Source organism: Anolis sagrei, chromosome 6 (genome assembly GCF_037176765.1).
Source record: "Anolis sagrei isolate rAnoSag1 chromosome 6, rAnoSag1.mat, whole genome shotgun sequence".
Classification (NCBI taxonomy): Eukaryota; Metazoa; Chordata; class Lepidosauria; order Squamata; family Dactyloidae; genus Anolis; species Anolis sagrei.
Genome location: NC_090026.1, coordinates 72,305,931 through 72,330,273, shown reverse-complemented (window position 1 = coordinate 72,330,273; position 24,343 = coordinate 72,305,931). Strand labels below are relative to the sequence as shown.

The following is a 24,343-nucleotide window of genomic DNA, read 5'->3' as shown; positions in this document are numbered from 1 at the left end:
AATCATATGTTTGTGTCTGGGATCAATTTATAAGAAATCACAAACTAACTAGCATAACCCTCCCATTTGTTTAATATGTTTAAAATTTAAGATTGAAATTGGCATGAGCAGATTTCAATTATAGGTTTGAGACTAAGATCTCATAGTACTTAACCAATAATGTAAATTTGATTTCATGTCATGCCTTCAAAAACTAGCTTTATTACAACTAAAATCCCCTCTTCTTTTTTGAATTTGTATTTAAATTTGAAGATTACAATCCATACAAACAGAACCAGTTGGCACCAGAAGTAAAAGCCTTGAAGGGAAATGTGTAAGTTTAGTTTGTATGTTTATTGTTTCTCTTCTGAAATTATTTGTCTTGATGCTCTTTTCATATTAGATATAGTGCGCTGGATTCAGACTTGTACTTCTGTTTATAGAAGGAATCCTTCACTTCATGAAGGGAAGGATTTCTAGTGGAATTCCTGCTGCAAAATTTGGGTGAGGCAATATTAATTTGCTGTCAAATAAAACAGGATGCCTCAAACCTACACCTGTTGATAGACTCTATAAGCTATCTGGCATTTCATCCCCCCCCCCCTCCCAATGTGCGACGGGATGTTGCTGTTAACTGCGAGAGAAATAAGGTTGAACACTGTGAAAGCCATTCACTGTATGGCTATAAACCTCCTCCCAGTAGACTCAAATCAAGGAAAAGCTTCATGAGAACCACCACTCCTCTAAATGTTTCCCCAGCAACAGCAAGAATATCCCTGTGGGCAGCTAAATCAGGAAATCCCAAATGGATGGGCCCCCATGAGGGTCTCCCTCCACGGGCAAACCAAGAATGGCTAACTTGGAAGTCCCTGAACAGACTCAGAAAAGGAGTGGGCAGATCAAAAGACAACCTGGCAAAATGGCACTACCTAGAAGAACCCTCCACCTTGTGTGACAGTGGAGCAGAACATTCAACTCCGTATCTGTATGCTTGCCCACAATGTCCCCCTCATGCATAGAGGAAGAATTGTTTAAAGCTACAGACAATGTGGTAGTTGTTGCCCGTTTTTGGTCTAAAATTATTTAGCCACTTGTGCTCCCTCTATTTTATCAGTTTTATACTTATGCAATGCTTTTGACACAAAATAAATAAATAAATTTGCTGTCAGCTACAATTCTCTCCATTAGCTCCTGTGCTGTTCTGGAAGATCCCTGATATTCCAGAGCAGCTTTTGTGTACAAAGCAGGTAACAGGGGAAAGGGAAAATTAATGGACATTGGTTACCTTGCCCCTTCCAGTAGTGTTAGATGCCATGGCCAGAATACCATGGACATTAGGTTCTATCCAACAGAATACATATGAAGGAGTTGTTGGCATAAAGTTACACATTACACATTCAGCTGGTCTATTGCAACTAGCCTGATTAATTCAATTTTGACCAAATCTGAAATCTCATCCATGCCCTGTATTGTTTTCCTGAACTCAGCCATTTATGCTATGCTAGAAATGCTGTAACTGCAATATCGTGTGCAAAAGGTCACCACATCTGATGTTACAATAACAGTGCCAGATCCTGAGAACATCCTCTTAAACAGCAATCTATCCCTGCATTCTGTGCAGGTCACATAGATAAGAATTACCATGTATGCATTAGATATTGCTCATGGACACTTTGTTTTTTTCTCTGTAGCTATGAAGTTCTATAACCACTGCTTCGTAAACTGTGGGTCCCCACCCCAAATGGGGTCTCTTTGGCTGAATGTTGGAGTCACAAAGCATTTGGCAACAATAAAATGTTTCTGCATGCAACCCAATTACAGAAATCTGTGAGCAACAACATACCATGTTTATAGTGGACTCTGCAGAAAACGCTTCAGCTGTACTTCGCAAAAGGGAAAAACAGCCTGTTTAGCAAGCCGTGCAAATGCTGATTTATTTTCAGTAAATATTTGCTTTTTATACCTATTTTATATACCTATATACGTAGAGCCACATAAAAATTTCTCAGGTGGAAAGGGATTGCAAGTGGAAAAGGTTTAAGAAACTGTTGTAATATACTGATACTTGAAATAAACTCTTAATTATCTCGACCAGTGCTGTTATACTATACTTAGTATTTCCTTTGGGCAGTTATTGTTTGTTCTCTGTTTGCCTTCCTGTTCAGGTTCAGGGATCATCCTGGCTTTGTCTTCCACTTAGGAGAATATTATGGAACTGACATTTAAGTCTTATCCCACAAAATAATCTCACCTTAAACAAAGCAGCACTTTTGTGGATTCTCCCACCAATGAATACACAGAACCTTTTTTCTTCTTCAGCTATCAGAGTGGGAGAATCTCTCCTTAATCTAGGAGTTCTTGGGGCCCACTTTAGAAACTGCTCCCCAAACAAAAATGAACTATCTTGAAAGAACGCAGGAAAAAGGATCTACTTGGTCACAGTTCAGACATAGTAGGATACACTGCCAGAAAAAGTGCAGAGCTATGCTTCCTCGCAGAGTTGTTGAAGGCTTTCATGGCCAGAATCACTGGGTTGTTGTAGGGTTTTCGGGCTGTATGGCCATGTTCTAGAGGCATCCAGATTTTGTTCATTTTCATGGTTTCTTACTTTCTGTAGAAATTGTCCAGAAGCTTGGACAGAGAAGCCATTGAAATCCTCAAGCATGTGGACAATTTCAACAGAAAGTAAGAACCATGAAAATGAACAAAATCTGGCTACCAGTATTTAAAAACTCTAAAATTAAAACAGTAAATAAAAAAACCAACACTCAAACACAGGGGAACTCCATACAAGAAACAATCAGGGAAAGCTAATCGCCCCTCAACAAAGAATTTCCCCAGGCAATAACAATCCATACCTAAAAACTGTCAGGCCATCAAATGCTAATCAAGGTGGCCAGTTGAAACATTCACACCTAGCTTCAACAGACAAGAATTTTTTCTTCCACCCAAGAATTTCCAAAGATATATAAACCCCTAGTTCCCAACAGACCTCACTACCTCTAAGGATGCCTGCCATAGATGCAGGTGAAACGTCAGGAGAGAATACTTCAAGATCATGGCCATACAGCCCAAAAAACCTACAACAACCCACTTCCTCACAGCCCAAAAGCCCAAAAGCCCTTTGTCTCACCCTGGTCATTCCACAGATATATAAACCCCTTTTTTCCCAGTTCCAGCAGACCACACCTCTGAGGATGCTTGCCATTGATGCAGGCAAAACGTCAGGAGAAATGCCTCTAGAACATGGCCATATAGCCCGAAAAAAACCACAAGAACTGAGTGATTCCAGCCATGAAAGCCTTCGACAATACATCTGAATATTAATCAGGTCTTACTTTGGCTTTTGGTATTTCATAACATACAATCATTTTAGTATGTACTTTTTAGCGAATATTTTTATATTATTTTGTACATTTGCCTTGTAAACTACCTTGAACCAAGGACCGGTAATACTTTAGCAGTATGGCTAATCTTGTAAGTAACTTCAGTAATCTTACAAGAGTCGTCACAGAAGCTGCTGTTTGTTGTATGCTGTTTGTTCTCTTTCTCAGCCTTTCCATTAATTTATTATGATCTGTATACGAAACTTGTGAAAATTTATGCTCAAATTACTTCCTCAAGGACAGACAATATACATTGTTCAAATGAGTTGAAATCCACAGACTTTATGCTCCTAATCAGCGCTGAGTTTCACTGACTCAGTAGAGGATCAATAAACCATCTTTTCACCAAGTTGATCTTGTTGAATGCTCAATGTTAATTTAAGCAGAGAGCTCTAAAGAATGAAACTTTCTTTGTAAACATTCAGATTTTCCAGAACAGAATGATGCTCAACAGATTGAAACTAGAGATTTCTAGATCATTTCTTCTCCCTTCCTCCAGTGAGTTCCCTAGTCCATAAAATAAATAGTCCAAACAGTTAACTACTCTTCTATCATTCAAGACTGTGTGGATGTGAAAAAAATGAGCAAACCTGATTAAATTCCCTGTGATTTCTGGTCTTGCGATGCTTGCTGATTAAATGCACTTCCAATCCTTAGATCAATGAAACTGCGGTTTGCTTAGAGATGTGAAATTCCCACCTTATAAGTGAAATTTTCAGCAGGCTTCAAAAATATTACCACGTGATGACCATATATTTCTTATTTAATTGCACACATGAGGGCATAAAGGGAACTTAATGGTTCATCTATTCCAGCCTTCAATTGCCCTGGCCTAAACTATAAATTATTAATTGCCACATCAAATGCAACCACAGTATTGTTATGTGTTCTCTAAAGATCCAAACAAATTCAGGTAGAAGGTCTTATTCAGGGGTACACAAACTAAGGCCTGGGGGTTGGATATGGCCCTCCGAGGTCATTTATTCAGCCCTCACTCAGCGTCAACCTAAGTCTGAAAGGACTTGAAAGCACAAAACAGCAGCAGCAACAACAACAACAATCCTATCTCATCAGCCAAAAGCAGGTCCACACTTCCCATTGAAATACTAATAAGTTTATATTTGTTAAAATTGTTCTTCATTTTAATTATTGTATTGTTTTAAAGTGTTTTTTGCACTACAAATACAATATGTGCAGTGTGCATAGGAATTCATGTTTTTTTTCAAATTATAATCCGGCCCTCCAACAGTTTGAGGGACTGTGGGCTGGCCCTGTTTAAAAAGTTTGTTGACCCTTGATCTTATGTATAGTTTCATAATTATTGAACATAAGGTTGCTATATCACCCTCACTGTTGCATTTTAATTCAGCTTTTAAGTACAATACCCTGTGCTAAATCTATTATATTCAAACCTGTAAAGCTGTAAAAATTCTAAGAAGGAAATAATTTTGATTCTGTAATTTTTTTGCTCTACTATTAGCGCCAAAAAAAAGACCTATCTCTAGGATTATCATCTAGAGCAGTGGTTCTCAACCTATGGGTCCCCAGGTGTTTTGGCTCACAACTCCCAGAAATCCCAGCCAGTTTACCCGTAGGGGTCTATATCGTTTGTGTTTTGTGTTTGTTTTTTACTTTTTCTGTTATGTAATTCTGCAGGGAGCTTCTGGGGCTCCTTTCTCCCAAGTTTCAAAAAGTTTCAGTCATTCACAGTTTTTGGGGAATTTAAAAAAGTTTTTATGAACAACATTTTTTAAAAACTAGGCTGATTCATATGTCCTGTCCTTCCTTTTGGTCCATGGCCGTGTGCTCTGTGTCAGGAGGCCTGATAGTTGGATGGCTTGAGATAGAGATCATGACAAAGAGCTATCTCCTTGAATTTCTATTTCCAATGATACAACATAACCAGGGCATCATTCTACCCAAGTTTCAAAAAGATTTGCACATCCACTGATTTTTAGGGAATTTTAACCAACATAAACTTTACAGTACTATTTCACTGGAAGACCCCAGAGGCCATCCAGTCCAACCCCCTTCTGCAGGCTGAAAAAGCACAGTCAAAGCATCCCCAACAGATGCCCATACATAATAATAACAAAGACGATGATGACAACAACAACAACAACAACAACAGGAGACCTACTCGGTAAATTTTGAAGTTACTGCTTTTCAACTTTGCCTACCTTACAGGGTTGATTCAACTCCCAACAATACCTTTTTATTTCAAAATCTCTTTAGAAAATTAACATGGGTTTTCCCCACCAAAACTTTCAGGGAAGAGAAGGAGGAGGTACAAGGCAGTAAGCAGAATTCTAGGAAAAGTCGCTTGAGAAAGGCAAGGACACCTGTAGCAGACAATTCAAAAGGCCCCACCCTAAACTACATTTCCCAGAATTCTGCTCACTTCCTATCTTAAAGCACTTGAGTTTTCCCGCTCCAATTTGGAGAAGTTACTTTTAAAATGCAGGTACTGCATTGCCTCCAGGTCAGCAGTGCCAGAGAATTCCAAAGCTTTGCCTTAAATTACATTTCCCAGAATTCTGCTCACTTCCTGCATTGCCTCAATGTGAGTGTGGTGTCTGCCCCTCTCTCTGGGTCAGTCATGTGCTGAAGAGGCTTCTTTTTTGCCTGGCCAGGCATCCCTTCCTCCCCCTCTCCTTGCTACCCTCTTTGGAGAAAAAAGCAGGGCTCCTCTGTCCACTCTGGTCTCACCACCCTCCTCTGGACCCTTTGAGGGAACCAACCCCAGCTCTCTTGGGGGAGAAGCGGTGCTCGCAACAGTGACCTGGAACCATTTACGAGATTTACATAACTCATCTGAAAGTCATAGGTCAATGTTTTGAATCGTAAGTTTTTTGCGTGGCTAACCCTCATGTTTCTAAATATAGCTTTGAACATACAAATCTAACAAATTTGATCCCCACTAATGAGTTATAAAGTTTTACACACCCCTATTAGACATCATTAGTAGAATTGATGGAAGTTGTGATTTGGTAGCATGTGGAAGACTGTAGTTTGTTCTGTTTAGTCAGGACAGTGGGGAATTGAGATACAAGGCTTGAGGATATGATTACTGACTTTAACATGTACTCAGAGCCACAAGTACTGTGGGGTTGCAATTCCCACTATCACCACTCCGCATAATCAAGTGATGGGAGCTGTCGTTCAATAGCACCTTGGGACCAAAAAATAAAGAGCACTGACCACTATGTACAAAAGTTATAGTTGGCCTTCTGTATCCATGGATTCTTCATGCATGGATTCAATTGACTTTTGATGGCAATCATACGGCTAATGTGATTCTCTGTAAAAGTGAGTTTGATATGCCTGATTTAGAGAATAAAACCACCCTAAAGAAAAGACAAAGTAATCTTTCATCCCTTTAACCCTTCCATCATGACAACTCTTGTTAAATTCATTAAATCGGGTGATCTCCAAAGGAAAAAATTGAGGAAAGTTACTTTTTATGTATGGTACTTACCATACAACATTCATCAAAAACTTAATGGTGTTAAATAAGTATGCAGAATGCGAGAGAAGGGTCACTATATAAACTATTTAAATAGAAAATAATTACTTTCCCTTATATTCTTTCACCTTTCCCTTATATTCTTGCATTATATATGATTACACTATTTCCGTATCCTGGGAGTATGATAACTACATGTTAAGTCAAACTACAATGAATACTGTGGAAAGTAATTATGTAGCATCTTTGAGACGAAATGAGGAAAAAAACTAGTTTGTAATGTAAGCTTTAAAGGACTCATATGACAAAAGATTGTCCTACAAATGTTTTTCTTTCTCAGTTAGCTACAAAGGTACCATAATGTCCCTTTGCATATTGAGTTAGATTAATATGGATATTTTCTTTGAATTCTGTGATGAATACTGTCTGTGAATACACAGAAGACTTATTCCCAGGAAATACCAAAAAGATGAAATTATCTCACTACTGCAAATAAATATGTATGCCACTCAGCAGAGTGGTGCCCAAGCCACACAGAAGAACATCCTCAATAGTCTCTTTATGGTTTGGTCTTTGCCATGTACTCAATACTTAGAACTTCCAAGGGAGCGAAGAAGAACCGAGAGTCCTTGGCAACATATGCTGAAATGTTCTGAACTTTATTAAGGAGGATTTTGATAACACCTTCCTTGATGGAAAAACCTGTTATAAGTCTAATCAACGTTTGATCCAAACTCTAAATGGTTACATACATAATCATGTGGGATTTACAAGGACCCTGTGTAAAATGTAATCTAGTTTTAATGAATTTCCCCACCAATCTTTGAATGATAGCACAGAGTTGCACTTCAAAATCATACTGTAAAAAAATAAATGGAAGTAACATCAAATGTTTCAGAACTGACACAATAGAAATAAAAATATTAAAAGACTTTTATCAGAGCTGCCCACAATAGAGATAACTACCAGCAACAGATACACATGAAAAATAACATATGTATTATGTAGTCCAAAAATATCCAGTATTACTCATTTTCATATAATGTACAGGATGGTAAAAGATTGGCTAAAGTCACAAATTAATTCTAATTTATAGGAACACGAATAAGGAATACAATTAAGCTGTATACCCTTCAATAGTTATCAGAACAACATGGCAGGATTTCTGGCCCTTTCAATTTTTATTTGCAAGAGTATGATGCCATTTTTATTTCTGTTACAAAGCACAATAGAAACAGGCAGATTAATCCAAAAAAAGGAGAAGTACATTTATTAAGATCCATACAGCTCAAGAAATCTATCCTGATAAACTCAGACGGATTGAGTTTTGGGTGCACATACACACATGCATACATAATTGCAGTGTAAAAGATTAGTTTAAAAATCCAGGAAAGTTTCTCTTTGACATGTATCAATTTACATAGTGAAGAACCAAGTGGCATGTAATCGATGGGCCAAACCACACCTGCCAATGCATATCTTAGAAAACCATTTATGGGTGAGTTGCAAAACCAGGCCATATAAGTCAATGGGAAAGTCTTTGGTGGAATGGGTTTTATTTACCTAGTCCTTATACTGGGCTCACAGCATTCCAAAAATCAAAATTATAAATAACAATGAATAATTTAATAACCATATTTTGAAGTCTGTCCAAAGATTCCTTTCAAGTTCTTCTGTGATTCTTACCTCTGTGATGTTTTCTTGTATTTTCTCCTGCAGGAAAAGAACACAGTAAAGAAAAGAGAACTAAGTAGGGTACTCCTGAAATGTTGGTGAAATTCAAGAGTGAATCAATGTTAAATATGACAAGGGAAAAAAACCAAGTTGTTCGTATTGAACTCAAGAAATAATAAGCTCACAAATTACAAAATTATATAGCTGATAAACTTCTTGCCATCAGCTCCAGCATAGACTGGTTTTCTTGGGATGTCTCAAATGTGATGTCTATAATTGGGAGAAAAGAATGTGTTCCATCCTACTTTGTACCTCTTCATGTAAAGACAAGTGTTCTCAAAAATAGTTTCATTCAGTTCATGGATGATCTAGGGGTTCTCCTGCTCACCAAACCACTGCACCTCTGAATTGCGGAGGAGTAAGGAACTCCCTATTTTATCTCAGCTCTCCTTAAACTGTCAAAATAGCATAGTTACTTTTAAATAATTTAAAGAAACATAAAATCTAATTAATATCTAGAATTTCCATAAGCCGGAGATATATAGATTTCTAAAATCAATATTAAACTTGGAAAGGACATTTTATTACCTAAAAAATAGTATTATGGCTTGCAATGTTTTTGTCGATACATCTGGGACTTTAGTACTTTCTCTCTTATATTGTGCTTAATTTGGTTTGTGATACAAAAATTGCAGTTGTTTTCTGACTTTCCTGAAGTTGCTCAGTAGCATTTTCTGAAAAGATTTTATTTCATCCAGAAAAGAAAAATGTATCTGTTATTACAGTTGGAGTGAGGGAGCAGACATAACAATTGTGAATATCTCTAAAAAGGCTCCCAAGCCAGCTAAAGTATAATACTCCTCCACATTAACTGTAATTGGAGTACAGGGCCTTTGTTAAAATAGAAAAATATGAATAAAAACACAATATTTTTAACCTAACACCTTTCTAGAAAGCTCTAGGTCCCCCAATGTGACTCTGTAATCATCTTGCAGCAAAGTCAATCATAGAGGTACACTGGAAGATTTAAAGATTCCCAGAAAGACCACATTAAACAAATCAATGAATGATAAAATGCATAAAATTCAAACTCGCAAATATGGAGGGTTGACTGTAATTCAAGTTTCCTTACTTTCAGCAGAACATAAGCTGGTTGATGACACCTCATAAAATGTTATTTCTAAACTGTGTATATCCATTCCAGTCACTATAAAGAAGCAATATAAATCAGTTGGTATATAAAACCGTCATTTGCATGTTACAGTGGAAAATAATGTACGAACAAGATGTTCCTATGTCGGCTTCTACAGTAGTAATGACTGAGGCCTCGTCGACATGGGTTGCTTAATCCAGAGCAGAAATGCCCAAGAGGTAGCCACACACATTTTGCCTAACTCATGGGCGGGCCAGATGGGTGAAAGAGGCGTATTTTTCTGGGCACAGGGCTGCTCTATCTCTTTTCCATATCCCGGGTGTCCCGGATGCCTGCAGCATGCTCCGCCCTTCACTTACACTTTCCTGGTTGCAGTCCTTTAGACTTACTTACACTTTCCATGTTTCAGTCCTTTAGACACCAAACGAATAGCTACAACTTCAGCACTACTCTCCAAATGTGTGATCCACTGAAACAAGGAGGGCAGGCATGTAGCCGGGGGGGGGGGGGGTCTTGAGTGGCTTCACCCCCCCCCCCGAAATTCTCATGGTGGTTCGCCAAAAGGCCTTACTGGTGCATTATTTAAACTGTTATGTTTATTCATATCATGATCTGATCACCATACTCAATATATCCCATATGCATGGGGGTATTGGGGTAATGATACAAAAGGTTTGCTAGGGTAGACCCTCTTCCACTCAGACTCAGCCCCCCCCCCCCCCGAAACTCAGCCCCCCTGAAACCCCCCTGAAAAAACTCAGCCCCCCCTCCCCCGAATCGAAATCCTGGCTATGGGCCTGTAGGGTGGGAATGGAAAGCTGCAAAAGGGGGGGGGGGGAGGGGGAAACACAACAAAAGGTAATGTTTGGGGAAATAAAAAATACAGAATAAAGGGGTTTTTAAAAGTAAACTACACAAACAGTGACTTAAAAAAAATAATTTATATGAAGTGGTGAGGTCTTGCTGTCACATGACCAGAATATGAGCAATACTGAAAGTGATCATCCTAGTAAATTTCCAGAAATCTGTAATTGTGTGAATGCCATGGGATGGCAGTAGTTTGCACTTAATAAACTTAAAAGAGGCAAGAAATAGGCAGAATAATGTAGTTCCCGGTAAGGTAAAGCAAATACAAAATTCTGTAGTCTCTCTTGGGCAGTGTATTCTTCCTCCTTACTAACTTTTGCCATCTTAATATCATCGGATGTTTCTTAGTTACACATTTCCCGGCTTTGATTTGTGAAATGTTGGAGGGTATGTTTCTGAAATATCCACACAAATCTGGACTGGGAAATGCCTATATCTGAGACCCAAGAACATTTGTAGTGGTACTAGATAGACCAATGGTCTTACAGCTTTACATGCTCAACAATTCATGTTGAAAATATACACATAACTTTAAGAAGCAACTCTTTGTGTCAGTTTGATCCAGTGAGCCAACACTACAGGATACCTGGGGGCTTATTATTAATTATCGCAATTAGAGCAGATCTATCTTAGAAAAGAGAAACACTGTTAAATATAAAGTGTGTTAATATTAAGGTTATGATTCATCAGTGAGTCCTCCAGGAAAACTTCATGGAGTTTGCACTGGTTCTTGAGAATATAATGACCACTTCAACTGGCTGTGCAAACTAACCCTTGGAAGTGGAGAAATTCCAGAAAACGCCTCACCGTGGGTGTTTTCCTTCATTAAAATGATATGGGATAATAGAAGACGTTTCTACAAAAGCACAATCTCTGCGCATCCCCAGTTGATCACATGACTTCATATCTTCGTCAAACGAAATGCTTCTTTACTCCTACTCAGGTTTTAAAAATAATCTGAATTACTTTATGTTAAATTTGCCTGTAGATAACACCTCAGTAATTGACACTGCACATCTCTCTATTTATTGTATCTGCACTTTCTTAAGTAAATTGAGTGCATTTGCAAGTGAGAATACCTTTTTTAAAATTTCCCAACCAAGCAAACTCCACTTTGTGCCTGTCATCCTAAAAGATAACTCCCTCCGTTAATACCACCTTTTGAAGCATTGTGATTCATAAGATTACAAACTACAATCTCATGCACATAACATTTCCTATATTGCATTTGTAACTAATATCAAAGCAAGATCTTTTCCCATAGCGGTATTCCTAGGCATTGGTGAAAACCCAGTTATATACTCTTCAACATTTCATATGTGAAAACCAGAACATCTGTGACTGAACCCCATCAGATCAAAAGGGTGTGACAAAGAGATATAAGTTATTGCAGAGGAATAACACATAAAACTACTAAGTTAAGAAATCCTGAAATGTATGTAGTAAGGTTAGGAAGGGCAAGACTCCAACCCCTCTTTTCTGCTCCCTTTTGCTCAATTAATCAACTGCAAATTACCTCTGCATTATAAAATCAGTTTGCATCAACTGAAATTAGATGAAGACAAAGGGGGGGAAATGGGAGAACGGGAAGAAACTTAGGCATTTTAAAAGGAGCTGAAAAGGTGGGAGAATTAATCAAGGCTGTCCCTGTCAAACTGGGACAATGTCATTCCTCTTCTAGGTACATTCATTGAGTCTGGCTAAGAAAGCTATAGAGGTCAGATCAGCGAAATCAAAATGGCTTGAACAGAATAAGTAGTTGGATTGTTTGCTACATATCAACCAGCTGTTTTACCAAAAATGTGCTCAGAAGTACTAACAGCACTAAACACAGAACTAAAAACAAAGTCTAGGTTAAAATATTAAACCCTATCAAAGATAATATATTTCTATATGGACCTGTTATAGTGTTGCAATCTTCAGGTGGGAGTGAGGCTTGTGTCTCTCTGCCATCTCAGAGTGCATTCAGAAATGCCTACAATGCGTGCCCTCCTGCGTTTTCCCCTGGGGCATCCAAATGAAACCTCAGGTAAAAGCCAATTCCTTCAGCATAAAGCAGAAAAACCCTGCTTAGTGCCAAAGTAATTTGACTCCTGGAAAGATCCGGGTCTTTCAGAAGACCCAGGTCTTTCTAGCTGTGGGCACTGTGTGGCTGGGGATCAGGGATTATGCCAGGTGACTTCTGGTGCCCACCCACACATCTGTTTCAGGTTTCTTGGGCTCCTGGAGCCCAAGAAACCCAAGACAAGCCCCACACCCTCCCAAAACCACTTAAGAGGTCTTTAAAAAGAAAATAACTTACCCGGACACCATTACTTTGCTGCTGCCCCCCTCCTCACACATAGAAATGATGTGCCAAGAGAAGGGGGAGGAGGAAAATCAATCCTGCCCCCTCTTCTCCTAGTGCATCATTTCCACATGCCAAGGCTGGCAGCAGAAAATGGTGGCCAGGTAAGTTATTTTGTTTTTTAAGGCTTTTCTGGGAGAGGTTGTTTTGTGTCCAGGTGCCCCGCCAGAATGTCCAGCATGGCATCTAAACACCCCCCCCCCCACCAGGAAAGTATGGATGTTGGGGGGAGGTGTGTGGGCTTTATACCGAGCACAATCATGTTTAAGAAACGTGATTGCGCTCAGCTTAAAGTCCTGTGTGGAACCGCCATCTGGTATGTTACACAATGACATAGGACAACATCTTCTTAGTAGCTGTTTCCAGACTTCCATGCAACAGGAAATTTGGTAACAATCTCCCCCCCCCCCCCCACCGGAGCTCTCGTTCAAACAGCAGGCAAATACCATTTTATTTAAGAGATCTTTGATTCTTTACTCTTGTTGCAGAAGGAACTTGCATTGGGGTGTGCTCTTTTTATTTCTTTTTTTTAAAGTTATATTTTAAATGTGTTTTAAATTAACCTTTTCTTCTTAGCTTTAAATTTTAACACAATCATTTATTTGTTTATTTTCAACTCTTATATAACAGAATTTTAGCTCTACTTTGTTTTAATTGGCTGTAAACCATATTCCCATTTTTCAATCAGCACGAGAGCAAAGGTGACTATAGCAAATTATAAGAACTAATTAAACAACTAATAACACAATAAAAGATAGATCAAGCAGTTAACCAGTTTTCATGCAAAAATCTACTTGAAACATCTATGATCTTTGCCAATGAAAGAGATTCGCCCTAGCCTTTGGATCAGGAGGAGTTCTGGACTTTAGTTATCATAACTGTTTAGACTTATTTTTATCTCCTTTTATGTCAAAAAGTTTAAAATCTCCTGCATAATGATGGAGTAACTGGAATACACTGAAATCCTTTCTGCCTGTCATCTTACTATATAAAATCAATACCCCATGTATTTTCTATTAATAGTAGAACTAAAGGCGCATGAACTAAAACATACTGTATTATTAATAAATCATAGACTGAATCATGTTGCTAGGAAAAGTTGGGTATAATTTAGTTGTATTTTTGTGTCATTAATGTATTGTAATGGCTTTGAGAGGTTTCAGGGATTTTTAGCTAGTTTTTATTTGCTTGAAATCAGTCATGCTACAGAAATAGGTAGAGATTTACAGAATTTTTATTGCTATTTCACATTTATTTCCTTTTTTTATTTAGAGATGCAAAGTGGACATTCTAAGGCCCTCTATAACCTCTGCCACCCCAGAAGCAGCGGAGGAGGCACCTCCTTGCCGCATGTGCCTCTTGCTGCCGCTTGGGCCCCGTGACGCCTCCACTGCCTCCTCAATCACTCCAGAAGCGGTGCATCCTCTGCTGGGACTGTCCATTTCTGAAGTGATTGAGGAGGCAGCGGAGATGTCACAGGACCCAAGCAGTGGCAAAAGGGCCAGGTGGTGACGAGGTGCCTCCTCCGCTGCTCCTGGAGCAGCAGCAGCTGTGGCGCCCGGGTCAGGCCTGTTAGCGGGAAGGGAGGCGGAGGAGGAGGAGGAGGAGGAGGAGGAGGAGGAGGAGGAGGAAGAAGAAGAAGAAGAAGAAGAAGAAGGTAAAGAGAGCAAGGAGGGAAGAAGAAGAGACAAACATAAACATAATTAATCAAATTTCCATTCTGTTGGTAGTGATGTCTGAAAGCTGGCTAAATCAAGATGGGAGCCAGGTGTTTTGTGCGCACCCAAGATAAAGGGGGTTCGCTGGCTACACAGTGTTTTGACCCGTTACAAGACCCAATTTTTGAGACAGATGGTATCCATCTTTCTGATTTTACCAACACGTTTGGTGATTAGAGGATGGTTTTTAGAGCTGTGGTGAGGACTTGGTAGGGGATGGGGCAAAATAGACATCTGTCCTCAATCTGTGGCGATAAATAATTCAGAAAAGCTAATAATTTGGTGTACGCCCAAGACACACCCTTCAGGGGTGAAGGCCATTAACTAAAACACTCGCCTAAGGTTCAGTTTGATGGTGAAGGGAATTATAATGGCCTAAAAATAGAGAGATTATGGTCTCGGATACTCTGAGAGGGACTTCTCCAACACATTTCCTTCAGAGGTTACATGGATTGGGTGTCCAGGGGACCCGGGTGTTTCACCCTAACTAGCCCAGAGGTAGGCCGGACAGCGACACTACCTCGGCTTTGCCACCAAGTTCAAGATCCATAAAATTGAGATCCAGTCAAAGTTAAACAGGTAACAATTAATAAAAGTTGCCCATATTTCAAATTCAAATATTGGTGTGTGGTCTGGTTATTTTTTTTTGGGGGGGGGGGTTAGCAGGCAAACATAATTAATCAAATTTCCATTCTAAGTAACTAGTTGCTGTGTGAAAAAATATTTAACATTTGATCAAAAATCAGATCAAATGCTTCTAAGCAGTTTTCTGTTAGATTTCAGCGACAGAACATTTGGTACCATCCTCAAAGTACAGAATGGGGGGGGGGGGGGAGATACCCAAACCACATGCTGGCTTTCATTCCTGTTCCTGCAAGCAGATTACAATGCTCCTTAAGTAACAAATACAGAGGTGAAAATTATTTCCCCCCAAGATTGTGTCTCAGATCCTGACAAATGTGTTGAACATTACATGGCAAGGCAGAAAACCGACCACTAAGACAAAAAAACGAGCCTATTTATTGATTTTTAGCCCCAGGAATGCATCAGTGTTTTCGACATGCTGCTTAAGTGTGTCCTCCCTACCTGTTTGCTAGAAAACAAAACATTCAAAAGCAAATAATATAATACATTTTGCCACTTAAGACACATTCATTTGGAACAGAGACAAAAAAGAATCTTAGCAAAATGAAGGGCGATTGTCCACATTAACGGCTCAAAGGCAAGAATCTTTTGCTTTCATCCTGCTTTAGTTTAAAAAACAGGGGTTTTTTGGGGAGGGGGGTTCCCGCAGCACTTGAAAGAAGTGAGTGAGCCACAACATCTCGGTGGCATTAATTAGCACATGAAAACTCTCAAGAATTCAATGGACAGTTGCTCAGTTTTGATTTGTTTGGGATGTTGACAGCAGGAGGCAGGAGAGGTGTATGGAAAGTCACCAGCTGCAACTCAGATTAAATACTGAGAAAAGAACCAGGAACTGGAGTTGTATCAGGCCAAGACATAGCTGCTTTCATCTGTATCTTACTCTAAGCTCTAGTAAACCTGTTACTGTTGCAAACCCCCTCCCATTACTACCGCCATCCTCCAGTCTGCTACTAGACAGCTGGCATGACGCAGAATTTTAAATCTCATGTTTGTGCCAGAACCTTGTCTTAGTCTGCAGTACAGGCTGAAACACTCAGAATAATCTTTAACAAACCTAAAACACACATATACACAGCACGTAAAGTTGCAGAGTTCCTTTATCTAAGCAAGCTTTTTTGTCGTGATGGTGGCGGCGATGTTTCTGCTAATTAGAGATCCTATCTTCCAGATTTTATTATTAATTTATTCATGTATTTAATTGTTTCTCCAATTACCCAAAGTCTGGTCCACTGCAGACTTAACACAAAGTAGATCAGTTTATTCTCCAGCAAATGAGCACAAGATTTTAACGTTTGCAAGTTTACGCAAGAAGCATGCATATATAGGAAAATAAAATCAATGCAGCTCATTTCTTATATTTAAGGATGCCCCAGATTTCAGCCTAACGTATTTTTTATTATGGTGAAAGCTTCTTCATCATCATCATCACCTATGGCTTGATCAGTTACATCACCTACAGGCCCCATCACTCCCCTCCTTTCGTAAGAGCTTGAAGACCTGGTGGTTTTAACAAGCCTTTGAGAACGACTAGTTTTAACTCAGGCCTAGACATTGTTGAATATAGCCTTATTTTTCCTACCAATTACCCAGGTCACTTCCTCTAATAGGCCCTGGAAATGAACAGCCACAGACCCATACCTATTATTGTTGTTGCCTGCTATAGAACTGCACTTAATTCCTGGGCTCCCTAGAATTTTTGAGCTTTCACTAATCTCGGCCCAGCCTCTTAAATTGCCTTGAACATGCAGGATTACTTTTAATATATATGTGTTATGGCGACAATTTTTATGCTTATATTGTTTTGTTAATCTTATCTTCATGTTGTTTACTCTGTATGTATCGTTACTTGGAAACCGCTCTGAGTCCCCTCAGGCAGATGGAGCGGTATATAAATAAATTTTTATTTTTATTTATATACAACATCATTAAAAAGAGAGATAAAATACTATTAAAAGACATACAATGAGATACACAGAGTTAAAATACAAGTTAAAATCCACTGATGAAATCCAGATTAAAATTCACAAACTTAAAATTGTCCGGATAGGTCTGTTGGAAGATATGGGTTTTCAATTGTGTCTTAAATTCCAAGAGCTAATCTAGCTCTTGACTCCCTTATGGCAGGTTATTCTGCAGCCTTGGCACAGCTGATGAAAAGGTCATCTGGGTGATAGTGGCCAGTCGGGCTCTGGCTGGCTGGAGTAGATGCCCTCCAAAGGACCTAAGCGTGTGGGGCCAATTGTACGGGATAAGGGAATTAAGTAGATAACTTGGACCCAAACCATGTAGAGCTTTAAAGGTCAAAACCAAAACTTTGTACTTTGCCCAGAAACTAATTGGCAACCAGTGGAATGACTTTAGAATAGGTGAAATATGCTTACTCCTGGATGTTCCTGTGACCAATATGGCTGCTGTGTTTTGAACTAATTCATTCAGTAATTACATTTTCCAGGCTGCCTAAATGTACACTTCATGCTTTTACTAGTTATGCATCTATCAGTTAGATCAGGGGTAGGAATCACACTGCCTTTCAGATGTTGTTAGGCTGCAACTCTCAGTAGTGTAACCAATGGTGAAGAATGTGGGGAGATGTGATCCAACATTTGGAGGACTCCCTAGGCTTTATGACTGAGATCTTGCTGATTGTCTTCTGTATACTCCACACTAGCTTAGTGATTCCTCCTGCACCAGAATATATTTAGGGTATGTGAAAGAATGGTGACAAGAAGAGTGGCACCAGTTATGACCAAAGACTCAAATTCAGAGTCATAAATACTATTTTCCAAACTGTCATAATTCACTCTAATCCCATCTTCTGAATTTCAGCAGATAGGTAGATAGATAGATAGACAGACAATAATTCTTATCAATATAATAACACCGATGGTGAAAAATACATAAATAATAGGCTTTCCTTATGCAAGCCTTTTTCCTTAAAATATTGATATAACTGCGCACAGCGTGAAAATAATGGTCAGTAATTCAAACAACAATATGAAGAAGCTTTGGATGAACTTGATAATATGTTGATACATCAGAAAAAGCAGCCATGTGCCAGGCAGCTTAAATGTACGCAATGGTAGAACATGATGCAACAACAGACTTCCCCTTAGTCCAGCAAGCAGTTTATTAGGTAATCATGTCATTTATGTGAGCTTAAATCAATGCTGGTAAAAGCATTGAGGCAAGGCAGAAGGGTCCTATTTAACACTCAAATCTTTTGTTCAAAATAATGGATGTCAAATTTTAAATCTCATGGTGATAGGAAACATTTTACCCATTGTGTGTGGTAAAAATTAAGCATGTTCCGTTCACACAGCAGCTAATATTTATTTTCTACTCTTAATGGAATATGATTAAAATTCAGAGGATGATGATTGAGGGTTAAAAGACCTAAGCTTCACCTCTGGAATATAGATGGGAAATCAGATATAGACTGATATTTATAGTGTTGGATATTCCCCCCTCCCCGTTGCTATCCCAACTACCTCTCTTTAGACTGCGTTTGGATAAGCTCGTGGGTTGAGTTAGGTTTTAATAACTACTTATATTGGTTTTTAGCTTCGATTTTTAAAAAAATTGAAGTTTGAAGTGTATAACCCCTTGGGTTTGATGTGGATGTACAGGACTGGGTCCCCCCTGTTATGATCTGGTCATAGACCGTAATAAAGTTTACTTACTTACTTACTCTTAATGGGAAATATGCATATTTTTTGTAACCTGCCCTGACAAATGTTTGAATGGAGAGGTGTTGTATAAATCATTTAAAAAATAACAGTACTAATTAAATACTTTACTTACTTACTTACTTACTTACTTACTTACTTAACAAGTAAGTAGGCCGCACCGGTGGAAGGGAGGCCCTGTAGGCTGTGCGGGTGGCAGCGAGGCTCCAGAAGCTGGGTGGCACAGGTGCCCAGCGGAGTCCCTGAATGCTTTGGATAGCCCTAAGGGCTCTGCAGAGCACTGTTTGAGAACTGCTGGTCTAGAGAACTGATGGGGTCCCCTTCTCTGAACATCTTCAAAAAGAAGCTAGTCTGCTACGGGTGCTTTAGCTAGAGATCTTACACTGAGCAGGGGGTTGAACTTGACAAAATGAGGCCCCTCCCAACATCATGATTTGATGATTTCATGACTGTTGTGATAGTATTTAAAACGAAAACATACTGTTCACTTGAAGAGCACATAGAAAAAATATTGTAAGAATATCTGGCCCAGACTTTGGACTTGGAGACTCTTGTCATATGTGGGGGAAATGTGCCCTCCTGTTTATAGTGGTTCCAATTTTTGTGTCCTTCAAACAACAAAAACTCATGCTAGAAAGCCTTCTGATGAATTGACTGCCTTCCAAAATTTTCATTTCTTTGCTTGTCCCAAAGAAATCACAACAGCAAGCACAACTCATAATTTAATTCATAATCAAAATATAATTTGGTCCATTCATCAAAATCAGAAATGTATGCTTTGGGGGCTGATTAAAATTATCGTAATTGTAACCACTCACACAAGGATGCTATTTAATGATAAAAATTCCCCAGAGAGATTCGGGGAGTTGGAGAGCAGCAACAGAAAAACCAGTAGTGACTGTCATACCTCCAGGAAAAATTAGCACATTTGTATTATTTTTTTTAAAAAAAGCAACAAAAACAACAACTACAACAACACTCAAACATGGACTAGCTTACAGATTACTTTAAAAAGATATGCTTTTTGGGAGATGTTGAAATTCTTCAATCACTGATGCCAGCTAAAATACTTAGGGGACAAGGCCAACTGTGTGTAGTCAACTTCTCAGGAAGAAGTTGACTTCACACAGTTGGCCTTGTCCCCTCCTTTCAAGACAGACAATTGAAAAGGGGTGCACAGAGTGCTAATATTTATGATATGCTTTCCTTTAAGGAGGAAAGGTCATTGCAAAGCCCATTTAAGATTCTAAATAATCATGTGCAAGGGACAACTTAAATGGCTATAGCCATTCCTTCATCAGTTGGTCAATCAGAGGAAACTTTATTGAGGAATTTTGCTGGCAGTCCTTGCGGAGCTACAGGTATCTATAGTGTACAAGATTCTTGTTCTTTAAGGGTTTTTTTTCCTTTGCAAGAAAAGGGAGATCATACACTCTGAAAAAGAAGTAAAATACATCATGGGGAACAGAATGCATTCAATTTTCAATTTCCTTTTCAACTGTATTGGAGACTGTACTAGAAATGGAGTAAAAGTCATTATGAATCAAGCAATTTAGCATTCTAATCCCACAGGCTGAAAGGAAGATTAAGGTTTTTTCGTTTCCTTCTTTACTGGGGTGGAGGGGGGGGGGGGATAGTCAATGCTTGGTTAAATATTGTATTATCAAAAATGAAGTGGATGGTTGTTGGAAGGTCTCTATAAAACCGATGCAGGAACTACATTACTACAGACTTACCAGAAGAGAAAGAAATTTATGTAACTGACCAAAAATAAGAGGAATGCTTGCATACTACTTCTTACATGATGTTTACTTTCCAAAAGGCTATCTCAGGCATGCTCGAGTAATGCCCTCTGCTTCTACCTGCTTTTATCAAATATTGGGGCTGTATTTGGTTTAGTTGATGCCTTTTAATGCTGCCTTTCATGTTAAACCTTGACAATGCTGGATTTTTTTTTTTTTGAGATTAACAGATTAAATTATGCTACGATTCCACCAGCAAGATGAATAAGCTTTGTGTAAGGACCTGTAAAACTGGTAAGACTGTTTCAGAGGCATTCGAACCCAAAATGCAATTGTATGTTAGCTATATCACAATTTCACCCCCTGCCTTATGTCCAGGGTATTGCTTCCAGTCCAGTCATTACAGCAAACTTGTCTCTAAGCGGGGGGGGGGGGGTCTACATAACCATATAATGCAGTGTAGAGTCACAACAACCTGGTTGGCTCTACATAATGCACTCTGACTCATGAATGTTTACTTGCTTAGTATGGTTGAGCCACAGGTTTAAAAAAACCCAGGGGAAAATCTGGACCCCGAATTTCCCCTGTGTTGTTGGAGTTGGAAAAGCCATCCTGGATCCCTATGCCTCGGAGGCAGGGCAACATCCACACAAGCTATGCAGGACCCAGGATTGTGTCACCACAGCCATCATTTGCTCCCCATGCTCAGGTGACAATACTGTCCCCCTACCACCTAGCACCCTAATTTAGTCCCCCAAAGACAGAAAATGGAATTTAGCTTGAGCTCTACTTGAGTTCCTGTATCCTTTCTACATTATTGGATCCAGAAGCTTTAGAGAAGAGGAGGGGGACTCACTCTGCACAATCAACTTTGCTCAGTCACATGGGGCAAACCAGGAAGTAGAGAACCGGCAGATTAAAGTAAGTGCTTTTTTCTGTCTTGGGAGGGGAAAATTGGTGTTGGAACCCTGCCCCATTCCCAGTCATACTAAGACCAGTTTCAGCATGGCTGGGCTGCGGGGTTACTGTCTCGCCTCCAAGGCAATTGATAGCAAGCCTGTGTAGCCATAATGCAGCACCAAACTGGTATTTTTTTCATATTGGCTGAAGCTGAACCACATTAAGCATACATTTACACTGTACAAATACTACAGTTTGGCACAACTCTATTTACCATGGCTCAATGCCATGGAATACTGGAATTTGTAGTTTGGTGAGGCACCAGGACTCTTTGTCATAGAAGGTTAGAAATATTGTAAAATTAGAACTCCAATGATTCCATAGCATTGGGCCATGGTAGTTACAATGGTGTCAAACTGCATGTATTCTACAATGTAGATGCACCATAAAGCTAAAAGAGCCCTCTACCTTTTCCTACATAAAAGGACATGGGCGGCTGACCTGGAGCCCTTCCACCCTACTAATTATAGCTCCACTTAATTGTTATGGAGTTCTGTAGTTTGTAGTCTGGGGAGCACTGGAACATTCTGGCTGATGCCATATTTACCTGAATCTAATGCTCACCTTTTTCAGCTAAATTACATAGCCAAAAGTGAGGGGCACATTGGATCTGATGCTGCATTAGAATTTATTTATTTATTTATTCGGTTTATTTATATCTCAATTTTTCTCTCCATACAGAGACTCAAAGCAACTCATAATTAAAAGCATTACAATACAACTTAAAACACACCAATATAAAATATTAAAACAGTATTAAACATCATTAATATTTTTAAAAAAATCAGGTTCAATCCATAAAAGCATATAAAACCACAGCAGCCTCTGACATGATCTTTAACACCTTCTTCTTTAAATACCTGTTTGAATAAAAAGGTCTTAGCCTATTGTTGTAAGGACAGCAGGGAAGCGGCCATTCTAACTTCCCTTGGCAGGGAGTTCTAGAGTTGAGGGGCAGCCACCAAGAAGACCCACTCTCTTGTTCCCACCACTGAGATGGAGATGGAGGTGGGACCAAGAGAAGGGCTTCTCCTGAAGATCTTAGGGCCTGGGCAGGTTCGTACAAGGGGATGTCGTCAGCCAAATAGTCTGGACCTGAACCATGCACATAAACCCACCTACATCCCTCCATCAGGCCAAAGATGGTGAAGTTGCCAGCCTCAGCTTGATTAAGAGGCACGGCTTTTCAATTGATCCCATTCATAAGGCCTGCTAAACCTCCCAGTCATTTTTGAAGTTCTTGGTTGAGAAGCCACTACCTGACTGTCAAGCCAAGCATGGCAAGTTTGCGAGCCTCAGCCTAATGGAGGGGCATGGCTTCCCCTTTGCCAACAGGCAAAGGGAAGTCATGCATTACATTTGACAAACTTTTTTGCAATGCAAAAAATGTGCATTACAATCAATGGTGCATTATACTCAAGTAAATATGAACTAAAAGCCCCTCCCTAAACTGAAAATCCAAAAATTTCACACTAGATGACCATGGCAGTTTCACTAGATCAAAATGTTCCTTACATTTTTGGGTAGAAGCAGAAACCACCAGAGAATGAATTCTTCCCTAATTTTTTTCTCAAAGAAAGAAAGTAATATTTGGAAACTATGCAGTTTCAAAATTTGGGAATTACTTGCATGGGTTTTACCCCATTGTAAACAGTATTTCTTAGCCAGACATTGCTTTTTCTGTACACAAAGTACTGTTTTCTATGCAAATCAGCCATTTGAAATGAGTTCTCAATTTCCACAATTTTTTGCACAGAAAACTTTTTTTTCCATCGAACAAATATTATTTCTATATTTTCTGCACTGAAAAATCTGTTTTCTGTGCAGAAAGTGTTGTAACTGGGTAACTGATCTGCACAAAATTAATGAGAGGTTGTTTTGACCAGAAAATAGCATTTTTGATGCAGGGAAAGAAATTCTACACAGAAAAGCCTGTTTCTTGCACAATTTTCATTTTGCACAGAATACGTTCTGAATTATGAAGATTACCATCAGTCAAAGCTTCTTTCTTTTGAAGTTTTTACATTTACAAATATGTTTGACTGTTATGTGTGTGTGTGTGTGTGCAGACAGTCATCTTCTGAACAGCACAAGGTAATACTGCTCTAGCCTGAGGCTCATGGGAAATTCAACGGTGCCGAGACCCAGTTACTCAGCACTACACAGCTCACCAGTTCGTGGGGAAATAAAAAGAGGCAGGCATCATAATGGATACTATCAATAGAGACAGTTTATGAGGGCAGAAAGATACCAAAAGTGTGCTATGAATTTTGTGACCCAGCTACTTTTTATTGGTGCATCGCTCACATTTCTCAAATCACTTTATTCATTGGGTGGATAATACATATGTAAAAACCATTCTTTGGTGGCTGTGGTGACACTGAGTAAGTTTGGACATGCTCATCCTATTCTGTTTCCAGCTCTCCCTGTTCCTGGTGCTTCCATGAGCATCTTGCCAACAGTGAAATCCCATTAAGAACCCAGAAGGAAAAAGCCATGCTGTCAGATTCACAGTAACAGATACTATTTGGCACTTAAGACATTTTAACAATCTATACTTAACCTTGCCTCCGTGTCATGTGATTTCCAAACTGTCTCATTTATGTGTCATTCGCCACCCTCAACTAAAGGCGTAGGCAGTGGGTAGGTGGAAAGAGAGTAAAGTGTAACCACCAAATGGAAGCTGCTAGGGCAGTGGTTCTCAACCTAGGGTCCCC

At 39.3% G+C, this 24,343-nt stretch overlaps 1 protein-coding gene across 7 annotated transcripts in view; it reads right to left on the bottom strand.

The window, feature by feature from the left end:
• PDE1C (phosphodiesterase 1C) overlaps positions 1-24,343 on the bottom strand; it is a 389,107-nt gene that overhangs the window by 151,371 nt on the left and 213,393 nt on the right. For 2 of the 7 annotated variants that reach the window (XM_060781646.2, XM_067470188.1), the window contains one exon: positions 8,518-8,544. The exons of the other annotated variants lie outside the window; for them this stretch is intronic. In XM_060781646.2, the coding sequence (XP_060637629.2) occupies positions 8,518-8,544 (27 nt within the window). The remainder of the gene's footprint in view (positions 1-8,517; positions 8,545-24,343) is intronic. 7 annotated transcript variants of the gene reach the window in all.